The 23295-nt window shown below is 41.0% G+C and overlaps 1 protein-coding gene across 1 annotated transcript in view; it reads left to right on the top strand.

Annotated features, from left to right (window-relative positions):
* Nucleotides 1–529: 529 nt before the first annotated feature.
* Nucleotides 530–23295, top strand: part of LOC106601978 (sodium-dependent neutral amino acid transporter B(0)AT2) — a 28499-nt gene continuing 5733 nt past the window's right edge. Inside the window, exons 1-10 of the mRNA XM_045715724.1 lie at nt 530–829; nt 5564–5804; nt 10784–10941; nt 14072–14198; nt 15224–15399; nt 15951–16061; nt 16337–16578; nt 18607–18787; nt 20587–20788; nt 21665–21824. Coding sequence (XP_045571680.1) covers nt 5564–5804; nt 10784–10941; nt 14072–14198; nt 15224–15399; nt 15951–16061; nt 16337–16578; nt 18607–18787; nt 20587–20788; nt 21665–21824 — 1598 coding nt within the window. The 5' untranslated portion in view covers nt 530–829. The remainder of the gene's footprint in view (nt 830–5563; nt 5805–10783; nt 10942–14071; nt 14199–15223; nt 15400–15950; nt 16062–16336; nt 16579–18606; nt 18788–20586; nt 20789–21664; nt 21825–23295) is intronic.

Here is a 23295-nt window from a genome sequence, read left to right as displayed (position 1 = left end):
CCCTGTGGATAAAGTTATTACATATGAACTGACCAGTCGATTTAAACTATTGGAATGTCATTCAACATTCAATAGTGCTACTTGTGAAGAGTTAATTTAATACTAAGAGTATGTCAAATATTACGTTTATAAAGTAGGCAGGGTCTTAAATACCTAAAGACACAGTAACAATGTCAGATTAACGCTGTCACGTCGACACTGTCACGTTGACGCTGCCTAATGAATAAGATATTTTGTAAAGAATAAAAAATAGAGTGCTTATCTTTTAAAGCTGAATTGATTGTTTACTGTCATGCACTAGGCTACAACGGTTGTATCTCCTACAGTAACTAAAAAGGACACTTGACATGGAAATGACCTTTTACCTAATTCAATTTGTTGCGAATTTGTGGCATGTAATTCAAACACTTCGGTCAACATGCATCTAACTAAAGAAACCAATCTCAAGCGAACCACTGATGTCGGCCCTGCGTGTATTTTGTAATATTATAGGGACTGTGAAGGGTGGGACTGTGAAGGGTGACCAGAGCCAATCAAAAGACGAAGGGAGTTGGTCTTCTTGATATCTTGGCAAGATCGACAGATCATGCTTCTTACACTGCAACAACGTGGCGCCTGTGAAGTTTTGTATAGGATTCCGAATACTAATGATCAAGTTGAGCGCTCCAGAGAACCATTTGTTATTATGTGCGTCAAACCAGACGTAATTTAGAGACAAGACAAGGTTCTCGTTCTGCTGGGGTAACCGACCAAGGCTGGCAGTGAGAAGTTGTCCGACGTCAGAGACTACTCCCCCAAGTGCACAGCGCGACGTAGAGGGCAAACCGTGGTATGTTCAATATTACCATTGAGTACGTTATTGTATCCCTGTTAGGTTGTTGCACTCATGCGCTGTTTGCATGCGAGACAAGGTTTTAAAAGCTTATTTTCTTTTACACAGACCCCCCCCCTCTTTCTTTCTTTCTCTTTCTAAGCGTAATGGCATCATGCCTACATAGCCATCTTTGTCTACCCTTTTACATATCTTAAAATGATCATTAAATAGCCTAATTGTTTTTCGTTTTATGTATTACGCCGATTGCGCGTTGGTTATTTTCTCACTTGAAAAAAAGTGTACTATTACTTCAATTGGTTTCAATTTCAAGCCCATATGTAAACACGCAATATATATATATGGGCTATTTATGTAGGGACCATGACATACAACGTTTATTACATTGTTATGACATTCTTTATGAGGAGTTCAGGACCATTTCATTTCAAATAATATGGATGAAGGATTGTTTAAATGTACATTTTTACATTGTTGTCAGTTTGTCTCAACCTATATACTTTTTTCTGTGTAGCGAAAGTGTAGGACTATAGGACCTCATCAGAGAAATAAGTAGGCTAGCAACCTTTTTATAATCCGACAAAGATCCGAGTTTACTCCAAACAATGCAGTTCCCAAGGTGACTTGAAGAGCCAGTACACAAACTCATTTTGGAAAGTAGTTTTATTAAGGCTAGAAGAAACCCTTCGTTTTTCGTTTGGGTTGGAAGTAAAAAGAGACATTTCCATTCTCTGAAAAGAAAATGGACTGGGAAATATTCTTAGACAACAGAAATTCGTACACACATCTTGGTCCGTGTCTGTCTTTGTCTGTGTGTCTGTGTCAAGTGTCTTGCCAAATCTATACATGTACAAGGGTTCTGTTGTGTTTGGCAATACGTTACTTACTGCCACATAATAAATAGTATGTAAACCAGTGAAGGGTTTTCACAGTGCCATTGTCTGTAGATCACAGACATTCACTCTGTGGATGGATCTTGCTGCGATGCACTTTGCATATTGAACTAGAAGGTAAACAACCACATGCTAGAAAAGTTTCCGTTCTTATTATAACACATTATACAGTTCCAATAAATCCACAGGATTATGATACACTGGTGAGTTTCATTAGCATATCATCTCCATTACAATTTACCTGTAGTGTTTGTTTGGCCCATAGGGCTCTGGTCTATTGCCAAACAAAACGATATGTAATATTATTTATTTTATTCAGATTTCTCTCACTTACAAATACATTCCAACAACTGCATAGAGTTGTTGACCGGGTGCGTGGGGGTTATTATGACCCAGTCTGAGCATCGTTGTTTACACAGTTCGTTTTTTTACAAATCAAGTGTTGGGTGTGTATTTATTTAACATAACACTTAGGGTGTGTGTGGCTCCCGGGGATGCCATGTTCTCTCTTCACTGACAGTGTTTCACTGACCAGTAGACTAGTTAAATAAAGCTTAAATAATATATATATATATATATATATATATATATATATATATATATATATATATATTTTTTTTTTATGGCCGAAATGACCCTGGACTCCATGTTCTCTCTTCACAGACACAGTGTTTCACTGACCAGTAGCTCAAAACAACTCTGGACACTTAACCACTATGGGGGGCAGAGGGTTAGGGGTGAAGAGGTAGAACTAGAGGTGAGCTAAATTTAGAGGGGGGGGAGAGAAAGGACTCCCGTGTTATTGTTGACGGTTGCAGAGGTAACAAGAGGGAGTTATCCTTTTCTTTTTGATCTATTATTTGAATGTACCCAGCTGAATGTACCCAGCTGAATGTACCTAGATTAATGTACCTAGATTAATGCACTAACTGTAAGAGTGTCTGTAAGAGTGTCTGCTAAATTACTCAAATGTAAATGTAGCCTAATAGTCAATCAAACAGTTTAACCTGAGTGTATTGGCTATTGTAAACCAATCAGCTCAGAGCAGATCTAGTAAGGTGCTCCAATAGCTTCCCTATTCCCATAGTAGGATGACTCTGTGGTAACTCCTGCCAGTAGTAGTGTGGATCCATTACTATACCCCTCCCCCTGCTGTAAACCAATGGAACCCCTCCCCTGGTGTAAACCAATGAAACCCCTCCCCCTGCTGTAAACCAATGGAACCCCTCCCCCCGGTGTAAACCAATGGAACCCCTCCCCCTGCTGTAAACCAATGGAACCCTCGAGTCACACTTGTCAGAATAGATTTACCCAATGGAAACCACATGTTTGACTCTGTTCCATTAATTCCATTCCATCCATTACAATGAGCCTGTCCTCCTACTGCTCCTCCCACCAGCCTCCACTGTTGTGTGTGTGTGTGAGAGAGAGAGAGAGAGAGAGAGAGAGAGAGAGAGAGAGAGAGAGAGAGAGAGAGTGAGAGAGAGAGAAACTACCTTTTCTATCTGGCTGCAACTAGGTTCTTCTCCACTCTTACAGCTGATACTAGCCGTGCCCCTGTGCCAAAGACATCACTATAGTAAATAGCCTTGCACGAGCCTTGGCCTCTGCGAGTCAGAACGCCTCATAGGAGCCTATCTCCTGTTTCTGTAGCATGAGGCAGCTTGATGTACAAGTACATCCCCTGGACAGGAGACTAGTGGTGTAAATGTGGTTCCCCGGTGTGGAGACTCCAGGGTGGGTTCAGTTGGCCGTTGGTTTTATCACCAGAACACAGAGCAGTGGTAGAGAGATCATGGTTGATATATCTGCTGCTCATGGTAACAGAGGGAGACCACAGCTTCTATTTGATACTGTAACAGCTTCTATTTGATACTGTAACAGCTTCTATTTGATACTGTAACAGCTTCTATTTGATACTGTAACAGCTTCTATTTGATATTGTAACAGCTTCTATTTGATACTCTAACAGCTTCTATTTGATACTGTAACAGCTTCTATTGGATATTGTAACAGCTTCTATTTGATATTGTAACAGCTTCTATTTGATACTCTAACAGCTTCTATTTGATACTGTAACAGCTTCTATTTGATACTCTAACAGCTTCTATTTGATACTGTAACAGCTTCTATTTGATACTGTAACAGCTTCTATTTGATATTGTAACAGCTTCTATTTGATACTGTAACAGCTTCTATTTGATACTGTAACAGCTTCTATTTGATACTCTAAAAGCTTCTATTTGATATTGTAACAGCTTCTATTTGATACTCTAACAGCTTCAATTTGATATTGTAACAGCTTCTATTTGATACTGTAACAGCTTCTATTTGATATTGTAACAGCTTCTATTTGATACTGTAACAGCTTCTATTTGATACTCTAACAGCTTCTATTTGATATTGTAACAGCTTCTATTTGATATTGTAACAGCTTCTATTTTATATTGTAACAGCTTCTATTTGATACTCTAACAGCTTCTATTTGATACTGTAACAGCTTCTATTTGATACTGTAACATAAAATGGATGGACTGAATCCCATTGAGCCCCCAGCTGTGAAAAACAAGTACCAGACAAATAACAGAGCCTGTGTGGAAACAACCTTTGTTTATTGTCTATTGACACCCACTCACTATCAGAACCTGTACATTAAGCCCCATGTTTATAGTCTATTGACACCCACTCACTATCAGAACCTGTACATTAAGCCCCATGTTTATAGTCTATTGACACCCACTCACTATCAGAACCTGTACATTAAGCCCCATGTTTATAGTCTATTGACACCCACTCACTATCAGAACCTGTACATTAAGCCCCATGTTTATAGTCTATTGACACCCACTCACTATCAGAACCTGTACATTAAGCCCCATGTTTATAGTCTATTGACACCCACTCACTATCAGAACCTGTACATTAAGCCCCATGTTTATTGGTTATTGACACCCACTCACTATCAGAACCTGTACATTAAGCCCCATGTTTATTGTCTATTGACACCCACTCACTATCAGAACCTGTACATTAAGCCCCATGTTTATAGTCTATTGACACCCACTCACTATCAGAACCTGTACATTAAGCCCCATGTTTATAGTCTATTGACACCCACTCACTATCAGAACCTGTACATTAAGCCCCATGTTTATAGTCTATTGACACCCACTCACTATCAGAACCTGTACATTAAGCCCCATGTTTATAGTCTATTGACACCCACTCACTATCAGAACCTGTTCATTAAGCCCCGTTTATAGTCTATTGACACCCACTCACCATCAGAACCTGTACATTAAGCCCCATGTTTATAGTCTATTGACACCCACTCACTATCAGAACCTGTACATTAAGCCCCATGTTTATAGTCTATTGACACCCACTCACCATCAGAACCTGTACATTAAGCCCCATGTTTATAGTCTATTGACACCCACTCACTATCAGAACCTGTACATTAAGCCACATGTTTATTGTCTATTGACTGTTTATTGTATATAATGTGAGACATATCTAGCAGGCCTGTGAAGAGGCCCCCTTGCCTTTCCTGCTCTAACACCTGCACTAGTCTTGTCTTACTACCACTGACTTTGCTCATAGATTCTTTATTGAGGGAAGATCTACTTAATACAACTGTGATATGTGGTTGTCCCAAACAGCTAACATAAGATACGTGTAAGTCGCTCTGGATAAGTGTCTGTTAAATGACTCAAATGTAAAATGTAAAAAGAAACCAATGTGGCACACACACAAACACAAACACACTCAGACACTCACACACACACTCACACACCTATCTCTATTGGGACACTTGTTCTTCGTTTCCTTTGTCTAGATGGAGAAGCCTCCATTGCCTAGCGATGAGGAGGGCACTAGGATGGGAGACAGTCGGTCGGAGGCGGAGCTCCTGGACTTGGGAGTGCAGGGGACCTCTGGGGGAGTGGCATCGTCTGGGGATGCAGACGACCGCCCGGCGTGGGACAGCAAGCTGCAGTATGTACTGGCTCAGGTGGGCTTCAGCGTGGGCTTGGGGAACGTTTGGAGGTTCCCCTACCTCTGCCATCAGAACGGAGGAGGTGAGTCTCATTCTGTGGGCCCTATAGGACAGGGGCAGAGAGGGAGAGCGAGCGAAAGAGAAAGCGCGAGAGAGAGAATGGTTTATTTCAAATTCCATAAGGCAAATTTACATGCACTCTTAGAAAAAAGGGTTCCAAAAGGGTTCTTTGGCTGTCCCCATAGGATAACCCTTTTAGGTTTCATGTAGAAGCCTCTGTGGAAAGGGTTCTACATGAAACCTAAAAGGTTCTACATGAAACCTAAAAGGTTCTACATGAAATCTAAAAGTTCTACCTCGAACCAAAAAGGATTCTTCAAAGGGTTCTTCTATGTGGACAGCGGAAGAACCCTTTTAGTAGCTATTCCTGAATTATTTGACAAAAATACACAAATAAAGGGGGAAAGGGGGGGATACCTAGTCAGTTGTACAACTGAATGCATTCAACTGAAATGTGACATCCACGTCTTCGGTGCCCGGGGAAAAGTGGGTTAACTTAGTTTGAATTTTGTCAAGTTAGTGTGGGAGAGGTGGAAAAATTATTGTTATCGATCAATAATGACAAACCTCCTGGCATCGACAACTTAGATGGAAAGCTACTGAGGATGGTAGCTGACTCTATAGCCACTTCTATCTGTCATATTTTTAATTTGAGCCTAGAGGTAAGTCTTTCCCTGGAAGGAAGCCAGAGTAATTCCGCTACCCAAGAGTGGTATAGCGGCCTTTACTGGTTCTAACAGCATACCTATAAGCTTGCTGCCGGCTCTCAGCAAACTGTTGGAAACAATGGTGTTTGACCAAATAAAATGCTATTTCTCTGTAAACAAATTAACAACAGACTTTCAGCATGCTTATAGAGAATATGTACTGCACTGACACAAATGACTGATGATTGGTTGAAAGATATTGATAATAAGAATATTGTGGGAGCTGTAGATTTAAGTGCAGCCTTTGATATTATTGACCATAACCTGTTGTTGAAAAAACTTATGTGCTATGGCTTTTCAACCTCTGCCATATCGTGGATTCAGAGCTACCTATCTAATAGAACTCAAAGGGTTTTCTTTAATGGAAGCTTCTCTAATGTCAAACATGTAAAGTGTGGTGTACCGCAGGGCAGCTCTCTAGGCCCTCTACTCTTTTCTATTTTTACCAATGACCTGCCATTGGCATTAAACAAAGCATGTGTGTCCATGTATGCTGATGATTCAACCGTATACGCATCAGCAACCACAGCTAATGAAGTCACTGAAATCCTTAACAAAGAGTTGCAGTCTGTTTGGTCTGGTCCTGAACATCTCTAAAACTAAGAGCATTGTATTTGGTACAAATCATTCCTTAAGTGCTAGACCTCAGCTGAATCTGGTAATGAATGGTGTGTCTGTTGAACAAGTTGAGGAGAATAAATTACTTGCCGTTACCTTAGATTGTAAACTGTCATGGTCAAAAAATATAGATTCAATGGTTGAAAAGATGGGGAGAGATCTAGCCGTAATAAGAGATGCTCTGCTTTTTTGTCACCACACTCCAAAAAGCAAGTTCTGCAGGCTCTAGTTTTGTCTAATCTTGATTATTGTCTTGTCGTGTGGTCCAGTGCTGCAAGGAAAGACATAGTTAAGCTGCAGCTTGCCCAGAACAGAGCGGGACATTTTGCTCTTCATTGTAATCAGAGGGCTGATATAAATACTATGCATGCCAGTCTCTCTTGGTTAAGAGTTGAGGAGAGACTGAATGTATCACTTCCTATTTTTATAAGAAACATTAATGTGTTGAAAATCCCAAATTGTTTGCATAGTCAACTTACACACAGCTCTGACACACACACTTATCCCACCAGACATGCCACCATGAGTATTTTCACAGTTCCCAAATTCAAGAAAACGTACAGTATTATATAGAACCCTTATTGCATGGAACTTCCATCTTATATTTATCAAATAAACATCAAACCTTGTTTAATAAAAACAGATAAAGCAACTCCTCATGGCACAACACCTCATGGCACAACGCCTCTCCCCTGTTTGACCTAGATAGTTTGTGTTTATGCATTGATATGTAGGCTACGTGTGCCTTTAAAAAAATGCTATGTAGTTCTGTCCTTGAGCTGTTCTTGTCTATTGATGTTCTGTATTATGTCATTCTGTATTATGTTTCATGTTTTATGTGGACCCCAGGAAGAGTAGCTGCTGTTTTTGCAACAGCTAATGGGGATCCTAATAAAATACAAAAAAAACTGCCTTGCTCAGGGGCAGAACAACAGATTTTTACCTTGTCAGCTCGGGGATTCGATCCAGCAACCTTTTGTTTACTAGCCCAATGCTCTAACCACTAGATACACAATACACAAGAAATTAATCAACACACGTTTTACCTGAACTATTATCACAAATTATTATTACAACCAGCACTTTCAGTCCTTATTATGTGGGACTAGAACTATCACTTTCAGACTTCATGTTGTGGGACTAGAACCATCACTTTCAGACTTGATGCTGTGGGACTAAAACCATCACTTTCAGACTTTATGCTGTGGGACTAGAACCATCACTTTCAGACTTGCTGTTGTGGGACTAGAACCACCACTTTCAGACTTTATGCTGTGGAATTAGAACCATCACTTTCACACTTGCTGCTGTGGGACTAGAACCACCACTTTCAGACTTTATGCTGTGGATTAGAACCATCACTTTCAGACTTTATGCTGTGGGACTAGAACCATAACTTCAGACTTTATGCTGTGGAACTAGAACCATAACTTTCAGACTTTATGCTGTGGGACTAGAACTATAACTTTCAGACTTTATGCTGTGGAACTAGAACTATAACTTTCAGACTTTATGCTGTGGGACTAGAACCACCACTTTCAGACTTTATGCTGTGGAATTAGAACCATCACTTTCAGACTTTATGCTGTGGGACTAGAACCATCACTTTTAGACTTTATGCTGTGGTACTAGAACCATAACTTTCAGACATTATGCTGTGGGACTAGAACCATCACTTTCACACTTTATGCTGTGGGACTAGAACCATAACTTTCAGACTTTATCCTGGGGGATTAGAACCATCACTTTCAGACTTTATCCTGTGGGATTAGAACCATCACTTTCGGACATTATGCTGTGGGATTAGAATCATCACTTTCAGATATTATCCTGTGGGATTAGAACGATCATGTTCAGACTTTATCCTGGGGGATTAGAACCATCACTTTCAGACTTTACCCTGTGGGATTAGAACCATCACTTTCACACTTTATGCTGTGGGACTAGAACCATAACTTTCAGACTTTATCCTGGGGGATTAGAACCATCACTTTCAGACTTTATCCTGTGGGATTAGAACCATCACTTTCGGACATTATGCTGTGGGATTAGAATCATCACTTTCAGATATTATCCTGTGGGATTAGAACCATCACTTTCAGATATTATCCTGGGGGATTAGAACCATCACTTTCAGACTTTATGCTGTGGGACTAGAACCATAACTTTCAGACTTTATCCTGTGGGATTAGAATCATCACTTTCAGATATTATCCTGTGGGATTAGAACCATCACTTTCAGATATTATGCTGTGGGATTAGAACCATCACTTTCGGACATTATGCTGTGGGATTAGAATCATCACTTTCAGATATTATCCTGTGGGATTAGAACGATCATGTTCAGACTTTATCCTGGGGGATTAGAACCATCACTTTCAGACTTTACCCTGTGGGATTAGAACCATCACTTTCACACTTTATGCTGTGGGACTAGAACCATAACTTTCAGACTTTATCCTGGGGGATTAGAACCATCACTTTCAGACTTTATCCTGTGGGATTAGAACCATCACTTTCGGACATTATGCTGTGGGATTAGAATCATCACTTTCAGATATTATCCTGTGGGATTAGAACCATCACTTTCAGATATTATCCTGGGGGATTAGAACCATCACTTTCAGACTTTATCCTGTGGAACTAGAACCATAACTTTCAGACTTTATCCTGTGGGATTAGAATCATCACTTTCAGACATTATCCTGTGGGATTAGAACGATCATGTTCAGACTTTATCCTGTGGAACTAGAACCATCACTTTCAGACTTTATGCTGTGGGACTAGTCAAGATACTTTTTGAAGAGGTAGGTTTCTTTCTCTCTAACTCAGCCCCCCCCCCTCTCTCTCTCTCTCTCTCTTTCCCCTCTACTTTATTCCATTGTTGTATCTCTCCCTCCCCTGACCTCTTCGCTCTTGTTATTCCATCTGTTCTCTCTCTAACCCCATTCAGTCTCTTTCTCTTGAGTGGCGCAACGGGCTAAGGCACTGCATCACAGTGCTAGAGGTGTTACTACAGACCCTGGTTCGATCCTGGCTGTATCACAAACGGCAGTGATCAAGAGTCCCGTAGGATGGCGCACAATTGTCCCAGCGTCGTCGGGGTTAGGTGAGGGTTTGACAGGGGTAACTGACTTGCTTAGTTAAATAAAGGTTATATAAAACATTTTAGATATATTTTCAAAATCTCTCTCTCGCTAACCCCATTCATTCTCTATCTAGCTCCATCTGCATTCAACTTACAGAATCTCTCCATCTGAGGCATAACTTTGTATCTTAAAGGGTCAATCTGTGATTGCTATATACATTTTGGGGCTTTTCAATTCATGATACATAGCCATTGAATCTTGAATAATATAACTTATAAATGCCTCATGACCTTAGATCAACTGTCTAATTCCAAAACCCAACAAATAAGCTTGTTTTGCTCCTTTGTTTGTAAACAATGCAATTGTAAACAAACACTGTAAACAAACACTGTAAACAAACACTGCCTTAACACATGGTTAAAACTATATATATTTTATCTTATGGATTGTCAGTCCTTGCATCATAGCTCTGTCTTTGAATCTGAGAGTGGTTACATTTCTCCAACCCCATCCCTCAGCTGTTTACTGAAACAGTGAACTGCAGATTTAACAGTTTAACTCTCTGCCTCCTCTCCCTCTCCTGGCAGGCGCGTTCATGGTGCTCTATGTCATGCTGTTGGTGGTGGTGGGGGTTCCCCTGTTCTTCATGGAGCTGGCTGCGGGCCAGTGTATCCGTCAGGGCAGCATCGGTGTGTGGAAGCACATCTCCCCCAAGCTGGCCGGTATTGGCTACTCCAGCTGCATGGTGAGCACAGCAGGGGTTGGTCCCAAATGGCACCCTATTTCATACTGTATGTACAGATGCCGTACTTTAATTTGAGCCTGCTTCTCACAGCAGAAAAATAATCCTGCTGCAACAGGAAATGACAATTATTATGTGGATTTTAGTTCATGGACATTTATGTAGGAAAAATCAGGTCTGAAATGTTAAAGTGGAAATTACAAACATTAGAAGCTTTTTTAAACATTGAATTCACAAAAAGGAGCATTTCCTGCTGTGCAGGAAAATTATCTGCAACAACAGAGTGATTAAATTAAGATAGCAGATCTGTAGTGCACTACTTTTGACCAGAGTTGCAGAGCCCCAATAGGTCCTGGTCAAAAGTAGTGCTGCACTTTATAGGTAAATAGGGTGCCATTTGGGATGCACAGTTTGTCAACTAACTAACAATACACATTCCCACCACACACAGGGACTAGTTTCTCAACTAACTAACAATGCACATTACCACCACACACAGAGTCTTCTTTCATCTGGTTACCATTCGGTTGTTTGGTTGGGACTGCTTTCATCTGGTTACCATTCTGGTGTTTGGTTGGGACTGCTTTCATCTGGTTACCATTCTGGTGTTTGGTGGGGACTGCTTTCATCTGGTTACCATTCTGGTGTTTGGTGGGGACTGCTTTCATCTGGTTACCATTCTGGTGTTTGGTGGGGACTACTTTCATCTGGTTAACATTCTGGTGTTTGGTTGGGACTACTTTCATCTGGTTAACATTCTGGTGTTTGGTGGGGACTGCTTTCATCTGGTTACCATTCTGGTGTTTGGTTGGGACTACTTTCATCTGGTTACCATTCTGGTGTTTGGTGGGGACTACTTTCATCTGGTTACCATTCTGGTGTTTGGTTGGGACTGCTTTCATCTGGTTACCATTCTGGTGTTTGGTTGGGACTGCTTTCATCTGGTTACCATTCTGGTGTTTGGTTGGGACTGCTTTCATCTGGTTACCATTCTGGTGTTTGGTTGGGACTGCTTTCATCTGGTTAACATTCTGGTGTTTGGTTGGGACTACTTTCATCTGGTTACCATTCTGGTGTTTGGTTGGGACTGCTTTCATCTGGTTACCATTCTGGTGTTTGGTGGGGACTGCTTTCATCTGGTTACCATTCTGTTGTTTGGTTGGGACTACTTTCATCTGGTTACCATTCTGGTGTTTGGTTGGGACTGCTTTCATCTGGTTACCATTCTGGTGTTTGGTTGGGACTGCTTTCATCTGGTTACCATTCTGGTGTTTGGTGGGGACTGCTTTCATCTGGTTACCATTCTGTTGTTTGGTTGGGACTACTTTCATCTGGTTACCATTCTGGTGTTTGGTTGGGACTGCTTTCATCTGGTTACCATTCTGGTGTTTGGTGGGGACTGCTTTCATCTGGTTACCATTCTGTTGTTTGGTTGGGACTACTTTCATCTGGTTACCATTCTGGTGTTTGGTTGGGACTGCTTTCATCAGGTTACCATTCTGGTGTTTGGTTGCGGTGCAAGAAAATGTTATTTATTTCTTCTGCTTGTCATGAGAAACATTCGGACGATGGCTGAAGGAACATTTTGACTTCGTGTCATTATTCAACATACAAGGAACCTCCTTCCATGCCCCTTGATTTGTCACAATGTTGCTAGACTGTTCCTAGAATGTTTTCAAAAGGAACGTTCTCAGGAATTAGAAACACTGGAACATAGGCTGTTCCCTGGCCCGACAGAAATGTTTTGGGAGCCAAACATTGTCACTAGGGTGACGGTTAAGGCCTAATCTTGAGGCTATAGATCTGTGGTGAAGGCAAAAAAATAGACCAGGACCCGACATAATAAACCTGTTGACTAGATTTCCAGGTAAGTTAAAAACAGCTCCGTGCATGTAGAATGTATATTTGAATATGCATAAATATGCATAATATCAGTCAACAGTGTGAATATGGCTCCTAGTGTTGTTAACAGGTCCTGCACCAATGACTGTGGACGTGTTTGGAACCTGACCTTAAGCCCTGAGGCAAAGAAGAACAGCAGAACAGCTTGCAGAAGTAGACTGGTGTAGTCTAGCAGTCAGAATCAGTCAACTTGGTTTAACCATGCAGGAGGTCATATAAACAGCATAGTTAGAGTGAGAGATCACTCCATTATCAACATTTGTCTGAATTAACTTTTTAGTCACCTCATGTCTGGTAAACAGAGATACAAAACAAACTGACTCGTACACCTGTGTGGCTCGAGAAGGCTAGAGGTTTGTGTGTGTGTGTGTGTGTGTGTTCTGTCTGTGGGTGTGTGTGGTTAGGGGAACGATCTCTTTGTAATGTGTGAGAAGTAGTTGCACACTCCTCTCTCCCCTGTGTTGGTATGACTTATGCACTGACACCCAATTGGTTAACACTGACACCCTAGGGCCTCCTGAGTGGCGCAGTGCTCTAAGACACTGCATTACAGTGCTAGCTGTGCCACTAGAGATTCTGGGTTCGAGTACAGGCTCTGCCACAGCTGGCAGCGACCGGGATACCTATGGGGCGGCGCACAATTGGCCCAGCGTCACCCTATTGCTTAACACTGACACCCTATTCATACTCATTCTGTCAGTGCTGGTGTCAGGGAGCTGCTATAACAATATTTAAAGGGATAGTGTGATATTTTAGCAATTACTTACCCAGAGTCAGAGAACTTTGTGATTCGATATCCCTGCATGCAGTTTGAAGGAAGTTTCATTTAGTTTTGCGAGCCATTGTTAACTGCGCTGCTAACTGCTTCTACTTGCAGTTTTATTATATGCATAGTCACTTCACCCCCACCTACATGTACAAATTACCTCAACTAACCTGTACCCCCCACACTGACTCAGTACCGGTACCCCCTGTATATAGCCTCATTATTGTTATTTTATTGTGTTACTTTTATTTTAAAAAATGTTTTACTTTAGTTTATTTGGTAAATATTTACTTAACTCTTCTTGAACTGGACTGTTGGTTAAGGGCTTGTAAGTAAGCATTTCACGGTACTTGTTGTATTTTGCGCATGTGACAAATAAAGTTTGATTTGATTTGCAATGACTGGAAGTCTACAGGTGCAGCTAGCATGTTAAATACTGCATTAACCCTTGTCTTCCTTCCTCAGGTGTGTTTCTTTGTGGCTCTCTACTATAATGTCATCATCGCATGGAGTCTCTTCTACATGGGCAACTCCTTCCAGTATCCTCTACCCTGGGAGCAGTGTCCCATCAACATGACCACCAATAACACTGGTATTCACTAGCTGTGTGTGTGTGTGTGTGTGTGTGTAGTGTACCGTAAATTCCGGACTATAAGCCGCAACTTTTTTCCCAGCTTTGAACCTCGCGGCTTAAACAATGACGCGGCTAATATATGGATTTTTCCCGCTTTCAATTAGTTTTTATTTTTTTAAAACACATTCTGTGACGTGCTCAGTTTTTTGGCGGCATAAAGCTTTCATTAGACCAATGAAATTGCCGAACGGGTTAAGGTCAAACAACTTTTTTGTTTACTGTTTAGATTAAATCGAGCGCTCTCAAACTTCCCATCATTCTGATTACGGTAGTAATTTTGTCACCCTCATCATAGCAAAGACACGGAGAAATGCATATGATGCAGCTTTCAAGTTGAAGGCGATTGATCTGGCTGTTGGAAAAGGAAATAGAGCTGCTGCACGGGAGCTTGGTCTTAATGAGTCGATGATAAGACGTTAGAAACAGCAGCGTGAGGAATTGACTCAGTGCAAAAAGACAACTAAAGCTTACTGCAAATTTTTAATTTTTTGTTACAAGCCGTGTTTCGTTAAAGCCTATTTATTTTTGTTACAAGCCGTGTTTCATTAAAGCCTATTTATTTTCGTTAAAGCCTGTGTAAAGTTCATTTGTTTCAATGTACCGGTAGGCACCTGCGGCTTATAGACATGTGCGGCTTATTTATGTTCAAAATAATATATTTTTTTAATTCAGTGGGTGCGGCGTATATTCAGGTGCGCTTAATAGTCCGGAAATTACGGTAGTATTTTGTCCCCACAAAGTTAGTTGTACAGTGTGTGTGTGTGGTGTGTGTGTGTGTGTGTGGTGTGTGTGCATGTGCATGCGTGTGTGTGCGGTTCATATCATGCTTCTCCTTATTTGTGTTTAGATGTGTAATGGACACATTGTATTCTACAAGAGCAGGGTTTGTGTATGTAAACTATAAATCTCTCTCTCTCTCTCTCTCTCTCTCTCTCTCTCTCTCTCTCTCTCTCTCTCTCTCTCTCTGTCTCTCTGTCTTTCAGTAAAGGAATGCTCAAGTAGCTCCCCAACCTCATACTTCTGGTTCCGGAAGGCTCTAGACATCACAGACTCCATCGATGAGTCTGGTGAGTTTAACCCCATCATGACGGGCTGTCTGCTGGCTGCCTGGGCCATCGTCTGTCTAGCCATGATCAAAGGCATCAAGTCCTCTGCCAAGGTAAGGACACTCTCAGTTCATCTTTTTTACAACATATAGCATGTTACAAACAGTATAACTGGTCACCACCTGCCTTGACCCTCAGTAGTGTCGCCCCCGGCAACCACTAACCATGATTATGGTAGGCTAGTAGTTAACACGCTAGCTGTGAAAGAAAGCGGCTGAATTCTGTTTTTGGCAAATGTTACTTTTAAATTGTTTAATGTTAATGTCCTCCTTCGTTGACCTTGTCTTGTTAAATGTTTTTTTTCATGTATAGTTTTTAAAAGAGAATGTAGAATGTCTTTTGATAAATATTGATTTAATCCAATATCTTATGGTACTTAGTCTGTGCCCATGAACCCAGCCCTATATCTACCTATAGGTAAAGTTAAAGATACATTCTGGAATTGGAAAAACAACAAAACGGCAACCCCACCACCTGTCCTGGTATACAGCTGAGGAATGGGGCTGGAGAAATACAACCTCTCCCAAATCCATAGACATATTTTACAATCTACATTAATAGGACTGATGGTTCCTAATTCGAATTGTAATTCTCTTCTCCATAGGTGATGTATTTCTCCTCAGTCTTCCCCTATGCTGTGCTGTTCATTTTCCTCGTCAGAGGCTTGATGCTGGATGGAGCCATGGAGGGAATTGCCTACATGTTCTACCCTAAAGTAAGTACAATAATAACAATAATAATAATATATTTAATTGATTTTGCACTTTTAATTACAAGTAGAATCTCAAAGATGTACAAAGATGCTTAAAAACAAGAATTAAGCACTCTGGAGAAGTGGACCAGAGAGGACCGGAATTTCTATTCACTTCCTGAATTGACAGAATATAAATAGAATAGAATTTAGTCTTATGCTGTCACTCTCTCTCTCTCTCTCTCTCTCTCTCTCTCCTTCTCTCTCTCTCTCTCTCTCTCTCTCTCTCTCTGTCTCAGATAGAAATTTGGGCTGAGGTGCAGGTGTGGCGGCAGGCAGCCACACAGGTGTTCTTTGCCCTGGGCCTGGGCTACGGCTCTGTGATTGCCTACTCTTCCTACAACCCCATCCACAACAACTGTCACCGTGACGCTCTCATGGTCTCCTGCATCAACTTCATGACCTCAGTGCTCGCATCACTGGTGGTGTTCGTAGTGCTGGGCTTCAGGGCCAAGAACATTGTCCTGAACTGCATCACCCAGTAAGTATGGAGTCAAGGGGGGATTGTGAGTGTGTGAGAGTGAGTGAGAGTGAGAGAGAGAGAGAGAGAGAGAGAGAGAGAGAGAGAGAGAGACAGTGAAAGAGAGCGAGAGAGAGAGAGAGCGTTAGAGAGAGAGATTGTTGTCCGTTGACAATTTTGATTCTCATTTTTATTTTTTATATTGTAAATATCCAAAATAAGCTTTGGCAATATGTGCATTGTTACGTCATGCCAATGAAGCGAATTGAATTGAATTGAGAGATAGAGACAGTGAAAGAGAGAGAGAGCGAGAGAGAGACTGTTTGTAGACCATGGAACTGAGAAGGTATGTGTAATGTCTGCTGCACATCTCATGGTTCTGTTGATGTTACACTGCTTGACTCATGCTGGGGAAGGTTTCAGCCCAGTTTAAAGGGATAACTCCCTTCAATGCGGTAAGGCCCTCTTATTTAAAATGTCTTTGCGTGTGTGTCTCAATAGCGTTGAATCTCCTTTCCTTTAAAGGGATAGTTCACCCAATTTACAAAATCACATCGCTTTCCATAGACTTTCCTGCAGTCAAATGACCAAGTGGCCTCATGGGTGGAATGTTATTTATATTTTTCATAATTTCATAATTTATAAACATAATATTTTTTAAACCTGCAGAGAATCTGGTGTTTCTATGTCAACGGTTTTGTTATATTTCTGTCTTCTGTGATATATATAAAGTGTAATATTGGGATACAAACTCAAAACTGAATACATTTCAACTCTATATGTGACATGGTACAGGTGTCTTCTTGTTAAAGCCCATAACCATGTGTGTGAGGTGTATACTTTTGTTTCAAACTAAATTTGTTTAAGACTAAGAAACATTTTGTGTGACCTTGATTTAGCCCACTGCAGTAGAAGGTTCATCTGTAAGCAGTCTATGGATGGGGTAAGACAGCTATTCATGCTTTGGTTTTGTTTGCCTGGTCACTGTCTCCAAATGCTAACTTTTTAGCATTTGTGCCACAAAACCAATGCAAGTCTATATCTCCTGTATTAACATTTTTCACGCTTCGTGTCCAGATCATCTAAACTGTCGACAATTGATTGTGTAGCTCAGTGTTTCCCAACTCCAGTCCTCCAGTACCCCAAACAACACACATTTTTGTTGTAGCCCCGGACAAAAAAAAACTAATTCAACTTCTTGTTGAAGTAGAATCAGGTGTATATGTCCGGGGCCACAACAAAAATGTGTACTGTTGGAGGAACGGGGTTGGGAAACGCCAGTGTAGCTCAATGAAGTTACTTTAACAGGATTTGAATATAAAGTGTGAAAAATGCTAATAAAAATGCCATTTGGAGACCATTGGCCAGTTAAACTAAACCAAAGCATGGATTGCTGTCTTGCGTTGTCCATAGACTGCTTACAGGTTAATGAAAGCAAAATGTCATTTTGTTATTTCGGATGAACTATCCCTTTATAAAGCATGTCAATATTATGGAAACATATCCAAGACATGTCTATATGTACACTCTTAGAAAGAAAGGTGCTATTTAGAACCTTAAAGGGTTCTTCAACTGTCCACATAGGAGAACCCTTTGAAGAACTATTTTTGGTTCCAGTTTCTACAGAAGGTTCTACATGGAACCAAAAAGGGTTCTACCTGGAACCAAAAAGGTTCTCCTATGGGTCCATCTGAATAACCTTTTTGGAACCTTTTTTTCAGAGTGTAAGCATACCTTCAAATAAAGTATTAGCGGTGTACCTGAAGGGAATTGCGATATTGAGAGCTTGGAATTATCATGTTCTATCTGCAATTTTGCCCAAATTGAGTTCTGGACATTTTCTTGTTCTGTTCAATGTTCTCTACCTATATAGTACTCTAGGTACCCCAATTCATGTTGTTAAGTGAATAAGGATATGAGATAGAAATTGCTCACACCATTCAAAACAATAAGGGTTGGTAACTTTAAAGCCAATTATCTCAGAATCAACTTTTTACAGAAGGAACCTTATAATTCTAAGCTCAGGCTACGTCACCTCCCACCCTTCAGAAATATGGGCCTGTTAAACGACATGGCCACACATGGAAGCAACCATCACTGGTGGCCGTGGTTCAACATGTCTGATCCTGCCTCCGTCACCATACCTGACTACAGAGAGTGGTACCATCACTACGGCTCCCAGGTGGGAACAAACATCACCGACTGTGACCTGGATGAGGAGATGAGCAAGGTGAGGGTTAGATTAGGTTTTAGGGGGTTTGTGGTCACAGACTGTGACCTGGATGAGGAGATGAGCAAGGTGAGGGTTAGATTAGGTTTTAGGGGGTTTGTGGTCACAGACTGTGACCTGGATGAGGAGATGAGCAAGGTGAGGGTTAGATTAGGTTTTAGGGGGTTTGTGGTCACAGACTGTGACCTGGATGAGGAGATGAGCAAGGTGAGGGTTAGATTAGGTTTTAGGGGGTTTGTGGTCACAGACTGTGACCTGGATGAGGAGATGAGCAAGGTGAGGGTTAGATTAGGTTTTAGGGGGTTTGTGGTTCAAATCCTATTTTCAGAAATAATGGAGAAAGGAGTCCTTTGTAATGTAGGCACAAAGTTATTTATAAGGAGCTGTCTTTACCTCCCTCTAACTGTTTCCCCTGCCTTGTATTCCCTCTCTTTCTTTACCCCTTACAACCTCCTGTTAACACCTTGCCCCCCCTCCCTCATTCTCTCCCTCCCTCTCTCATTCTCTCCCTCATTTCCCCCCCCTCCATCCCTTCTTCCTTCCCTTGTTCTCTCGCTCCCTTGTTCGCTATCCCTCCCTCCCGCGTTCCCTCCCTCGTTCTCTCCCTCCCTCGTTCTCTCCCTCCCTCCCACGTTCTTCTCTCCCTCGTTCTCTCCCTCCCTCGTTCTCTCCTTTGTTCGTTCCCTCGTTCCCCGCGTTCTCTCCCTCCCTCCCATGTTCTCTCCCCCTCCCTTCCCCCTCCCTCATTATCTCCCTTTCTCTATTCCATTTTTAACCCCCCCTCTCTAATCCATACCTAACCCATATCTAACCCGTCTCTAACCCATATCTAACCCCTCTCTAACCCATATCTAACCCCTCTCTAACCCATATCTAACCCATATCTAACCCGTCTCTAACCCCTCTCTAACCCATATCGAACCCCTCTCTAACCCATATCTAACCCATATCCAACCCCTCTCTAACCCTCTCTAACCCCTCTCTAACCCATCTCTAACCCCTCTCTAACCCATATCTAGCCCTCTCTAACCCCTCTCTAACCCATATCTAACCCCTCTCTAACCCATATCTAACCTTCTCTAACCCCTCTGTAACCCATATCTAACCCCTCTATAACCCATATCTAACCCCTCTGTAACCCATCTCTAACAAATTCTCTAACCCTTATCTAACCCTTCTCTAACCCATATCTAACCCATCTCTAACAAATTCTCTAACCCATATCTAACCCCTCTCTAACCCATCTCTAACCCATCTCTAACAAATTCTCTAACCCATATCTAACCCCTCTCTAACCCATCTCTAACCCCTCTCTAACCCATATCTAACCCCTCTCTAACCCATCTCTAACCCCTCTCTAACCCATCTCTAACCCCTCTCTAACCCATCTTTAACAAATTCTCTAACCCATCTCTAACCCATATCTAACCCCTCTCTAACCCAAATCTCGCTCAAACCCTCTTAATTTTAATACTTTATTGAGAAAGGCAGGTTGCAAATATCAACATATTCCATATAGAATACAGTTTACAAATATCAACATATTCCACATAGAATACAGGTTTCAAATATCAACATACTCCATATAGAATACAGGTTACAAATATCATCATATTCCACATAGAATACAGGTTACAAATATCATCATATTCCACATAGAATACAGGTTACAAATATCAACATACTCCACATAGAATACAGGTTACAAATATCATCATATTCCACATAGAATACAGGTTACAAATATCAACATATTCCACATAAAATAAAGTGTTTGTCCCTCTCTCTCTAACCCCCAGGGTGTGGAAGGGACGGGCCTGGCGTTTATTGCCTTCACAGAGGCCATGGCCCAGTTCCCTGCCAGCCCCTTCTGGTCCACGCTCTTCTTCCTCATGCTGCTCAACCTGGGCATGAGCACCATGTTCGGCACCATGCAGGGGATCCTCACCCCCCTCATGGACAACTTCAGCCTGCTGGGACGCCACCGGACCATGCTCACTGGTAATATACACATATTCACACACACCAATGCACCAATACACAAATGCACCCACGTGCACACACACACACTCAATGCACACACACACTCAATGCACACACACACTCAATGTACTTGTTATATTTTTTGGTGTTTTAGTTTGTAGTTGTGCTCTTTGTCTGTCTTTGAAACATTTAGTCCGTGAGTCACTAAATAGCTGTGTTCTTTGTCATTATGGTTCAGTGAGTCACTAAATAGCTGTGTTCTTTGTCATTATGGTTCAGTGTGTCACTAAATAGCTGTGTTCTTTGTCATTATGGTTCAGTGTGTCACTAAATAGCTGTGTTCTTTGTCATTATGGTTCAGTGTGTCACTAAATAGCTGTGTTCTTTGTCATTATGGTTCAGTGAGTCACTAAATAGCTGTGTTCTTTGTCATTATGATTCAGTGAGTCACTAAATAGCTGTGTTCTTTGTCATTATGGTTCAGTGTGTCACTAAATAGCTGTGTTCTTTGTCATTATGGTTCAGTGTGTCACTAAATAGCTGTGTTCTTTGTCATTATGGTTCAGTGAGTCACTAAATAGCTGTGTTCTTTGTCATTATGGTTCAGTGTGTCACTAAATAGCTGTGTTCTTTGTCATTATGGTTCAGTGTGTCACTAAATAGCTGTGTTCTTTGTCATTATGGTTCAGTGTGTCACTAAATAGCTGTGTGCTTTGTCATTATGGTTCAGTGAGTCACTAAAAAGCTGTGTTCTTTGTCATTATGATTCAGTGTGTCACTAAAAAGCTGTGTTCTTTGTCATCATGGTTCAGTGTGTCACTAAATAGCTGTGTGCTTTGTCATTATGGTTCAGTGAGTCACTAAAAAGCTGTGTTCTTTGTCATTATGATTCAGTGTGCAGCTGTGCTCTGGGCTTTGTGATCGGACTTTTGTTTACCCAGCGCTCGGGGAACTACTTTGTGACGATGTTCGATGACTACTCTGCCACCCTGCCCCTGATCATCGTGGTGGTCTTTGAGACATTCGCTGTGGCCTGGGTGTACGGAGCTGACCGGTAAGACCTCCAAATGGGTTTATCAATACCAATGTATTATTACAATACCAATGTATTAGTATAATACCAGTGTATTAGTATAATACCAGTGTATTCGTATAATACCAATGTATTCGTATAATACCAGTGTATTAGTATAATACCAATGTATTAGTATAATACCAGTGTATTCGTATAATACCAGTGTATTCGTATAATACCAGTGTATTCGTATAATACCAATGTATTCGTATAATACCAGTGTATTATTACAATACCAATGTATTAGTATAATACCAGTGTATTAGTATAATACCAGTGTATTCGTATAATACCAATGTATTCGTATAATACCAGTGTATTAGTATAATACCAATGTATTCGTATAATACCAGTGTATTAGTATAATACCAATGTATTCGTATAATACCAGTGTATTAGTATAATACCAATGTATTCGTATGATACCAGTGATGTACAGTACTCCTTTCTTTGGATAATTTATTCATGTTTTCTTTTCTATGTCACATTGAATTAATTACAACAAATATTTGTGATGTCCCTCCGTAATACGGTATGATCCTGCCTACTTCCTGGATCATGTCCCAAGCTGTTTTTGAATTGGGCTTCAAGATTATAAAATCAAATTCATCAAAACGCAGCCATTTAAGATATATACTGAGTGTGCAAAACAACAATACCTGCTCTTTACATGACAGACTGACCAGGTGAATCCAGGTGAAAGCTATAATCCCTTATTGATGTCACTTGTTAAATCCACTTCAATCAGTGTAGATGAAGAGGAGGAGACAGGTTAAAGTAGGCTGTTTAAGCCTTGATACAATTGAGACCTGAATTGTGTATGTGTTCCATTCAGAGGGTGACTGGGCAAGATAAAATATTTACTGTAAGTGCCTTTGAACGGGGTATGGTAATAGATGTAATAGACACCGGTTTGAGTGTGTCAAGAACTGAAACGCTGCTGGGTTTTTCACGCTCAACAGTTTCCCAGATGTATAAAGAATGGTCTACCACCCAAAGGACATCCAGCCAACTTGACACAACTGTAGGAAGCATTGGAGTCAACATTGGCCAGCATTCCTGTGGAACGCTTTTGACACCTTGTAGACTCCATGCCCCAATGAAATGAGGCTGTTCTGAGGGCAAAAGGGGGTGTAACTCAATACGAAAGTGTTCCTAATGTTTTGTATACTTAGTGTATGTAAAATGATATTTCTATTCATGGTTTAATTTACTTCTAACTGTTGCCTTTCATGAAGGTTTTTGATTGCGTTTTCTTTTTTGTAATTGAAAACCTTCATGGATGGCACTGGGTAGAAGTAAATTAACCCATCATACAAATATTAGATTACATACATTTTAAATGACCGCGTTTTGATGAATTTGATAATATAATCTTGAAGGCCATTCAAAAACAGAGTGGGACATGATCCAGAAAGTAGGCGGGACTTTCATACCATATGATGGAAAT

This window comes from Salmo salar, chromosome ssa03, assembly GCF_905237065.1.
Source record: "Salmo salar chromosome ssa03, Ssal_v3.1, whole genome shotgun sequence".
Lineage (NCBI taxonomy): Eukaryota > Metazoa > Chordata > Actinopteri > Salmoniformes > Salmonidae > Salmo > Salmo salar.
Note: the sequence above shows the minus strand (reverse complement) of the source record. Positions and strands in the feature narration are given on the sequence as shown.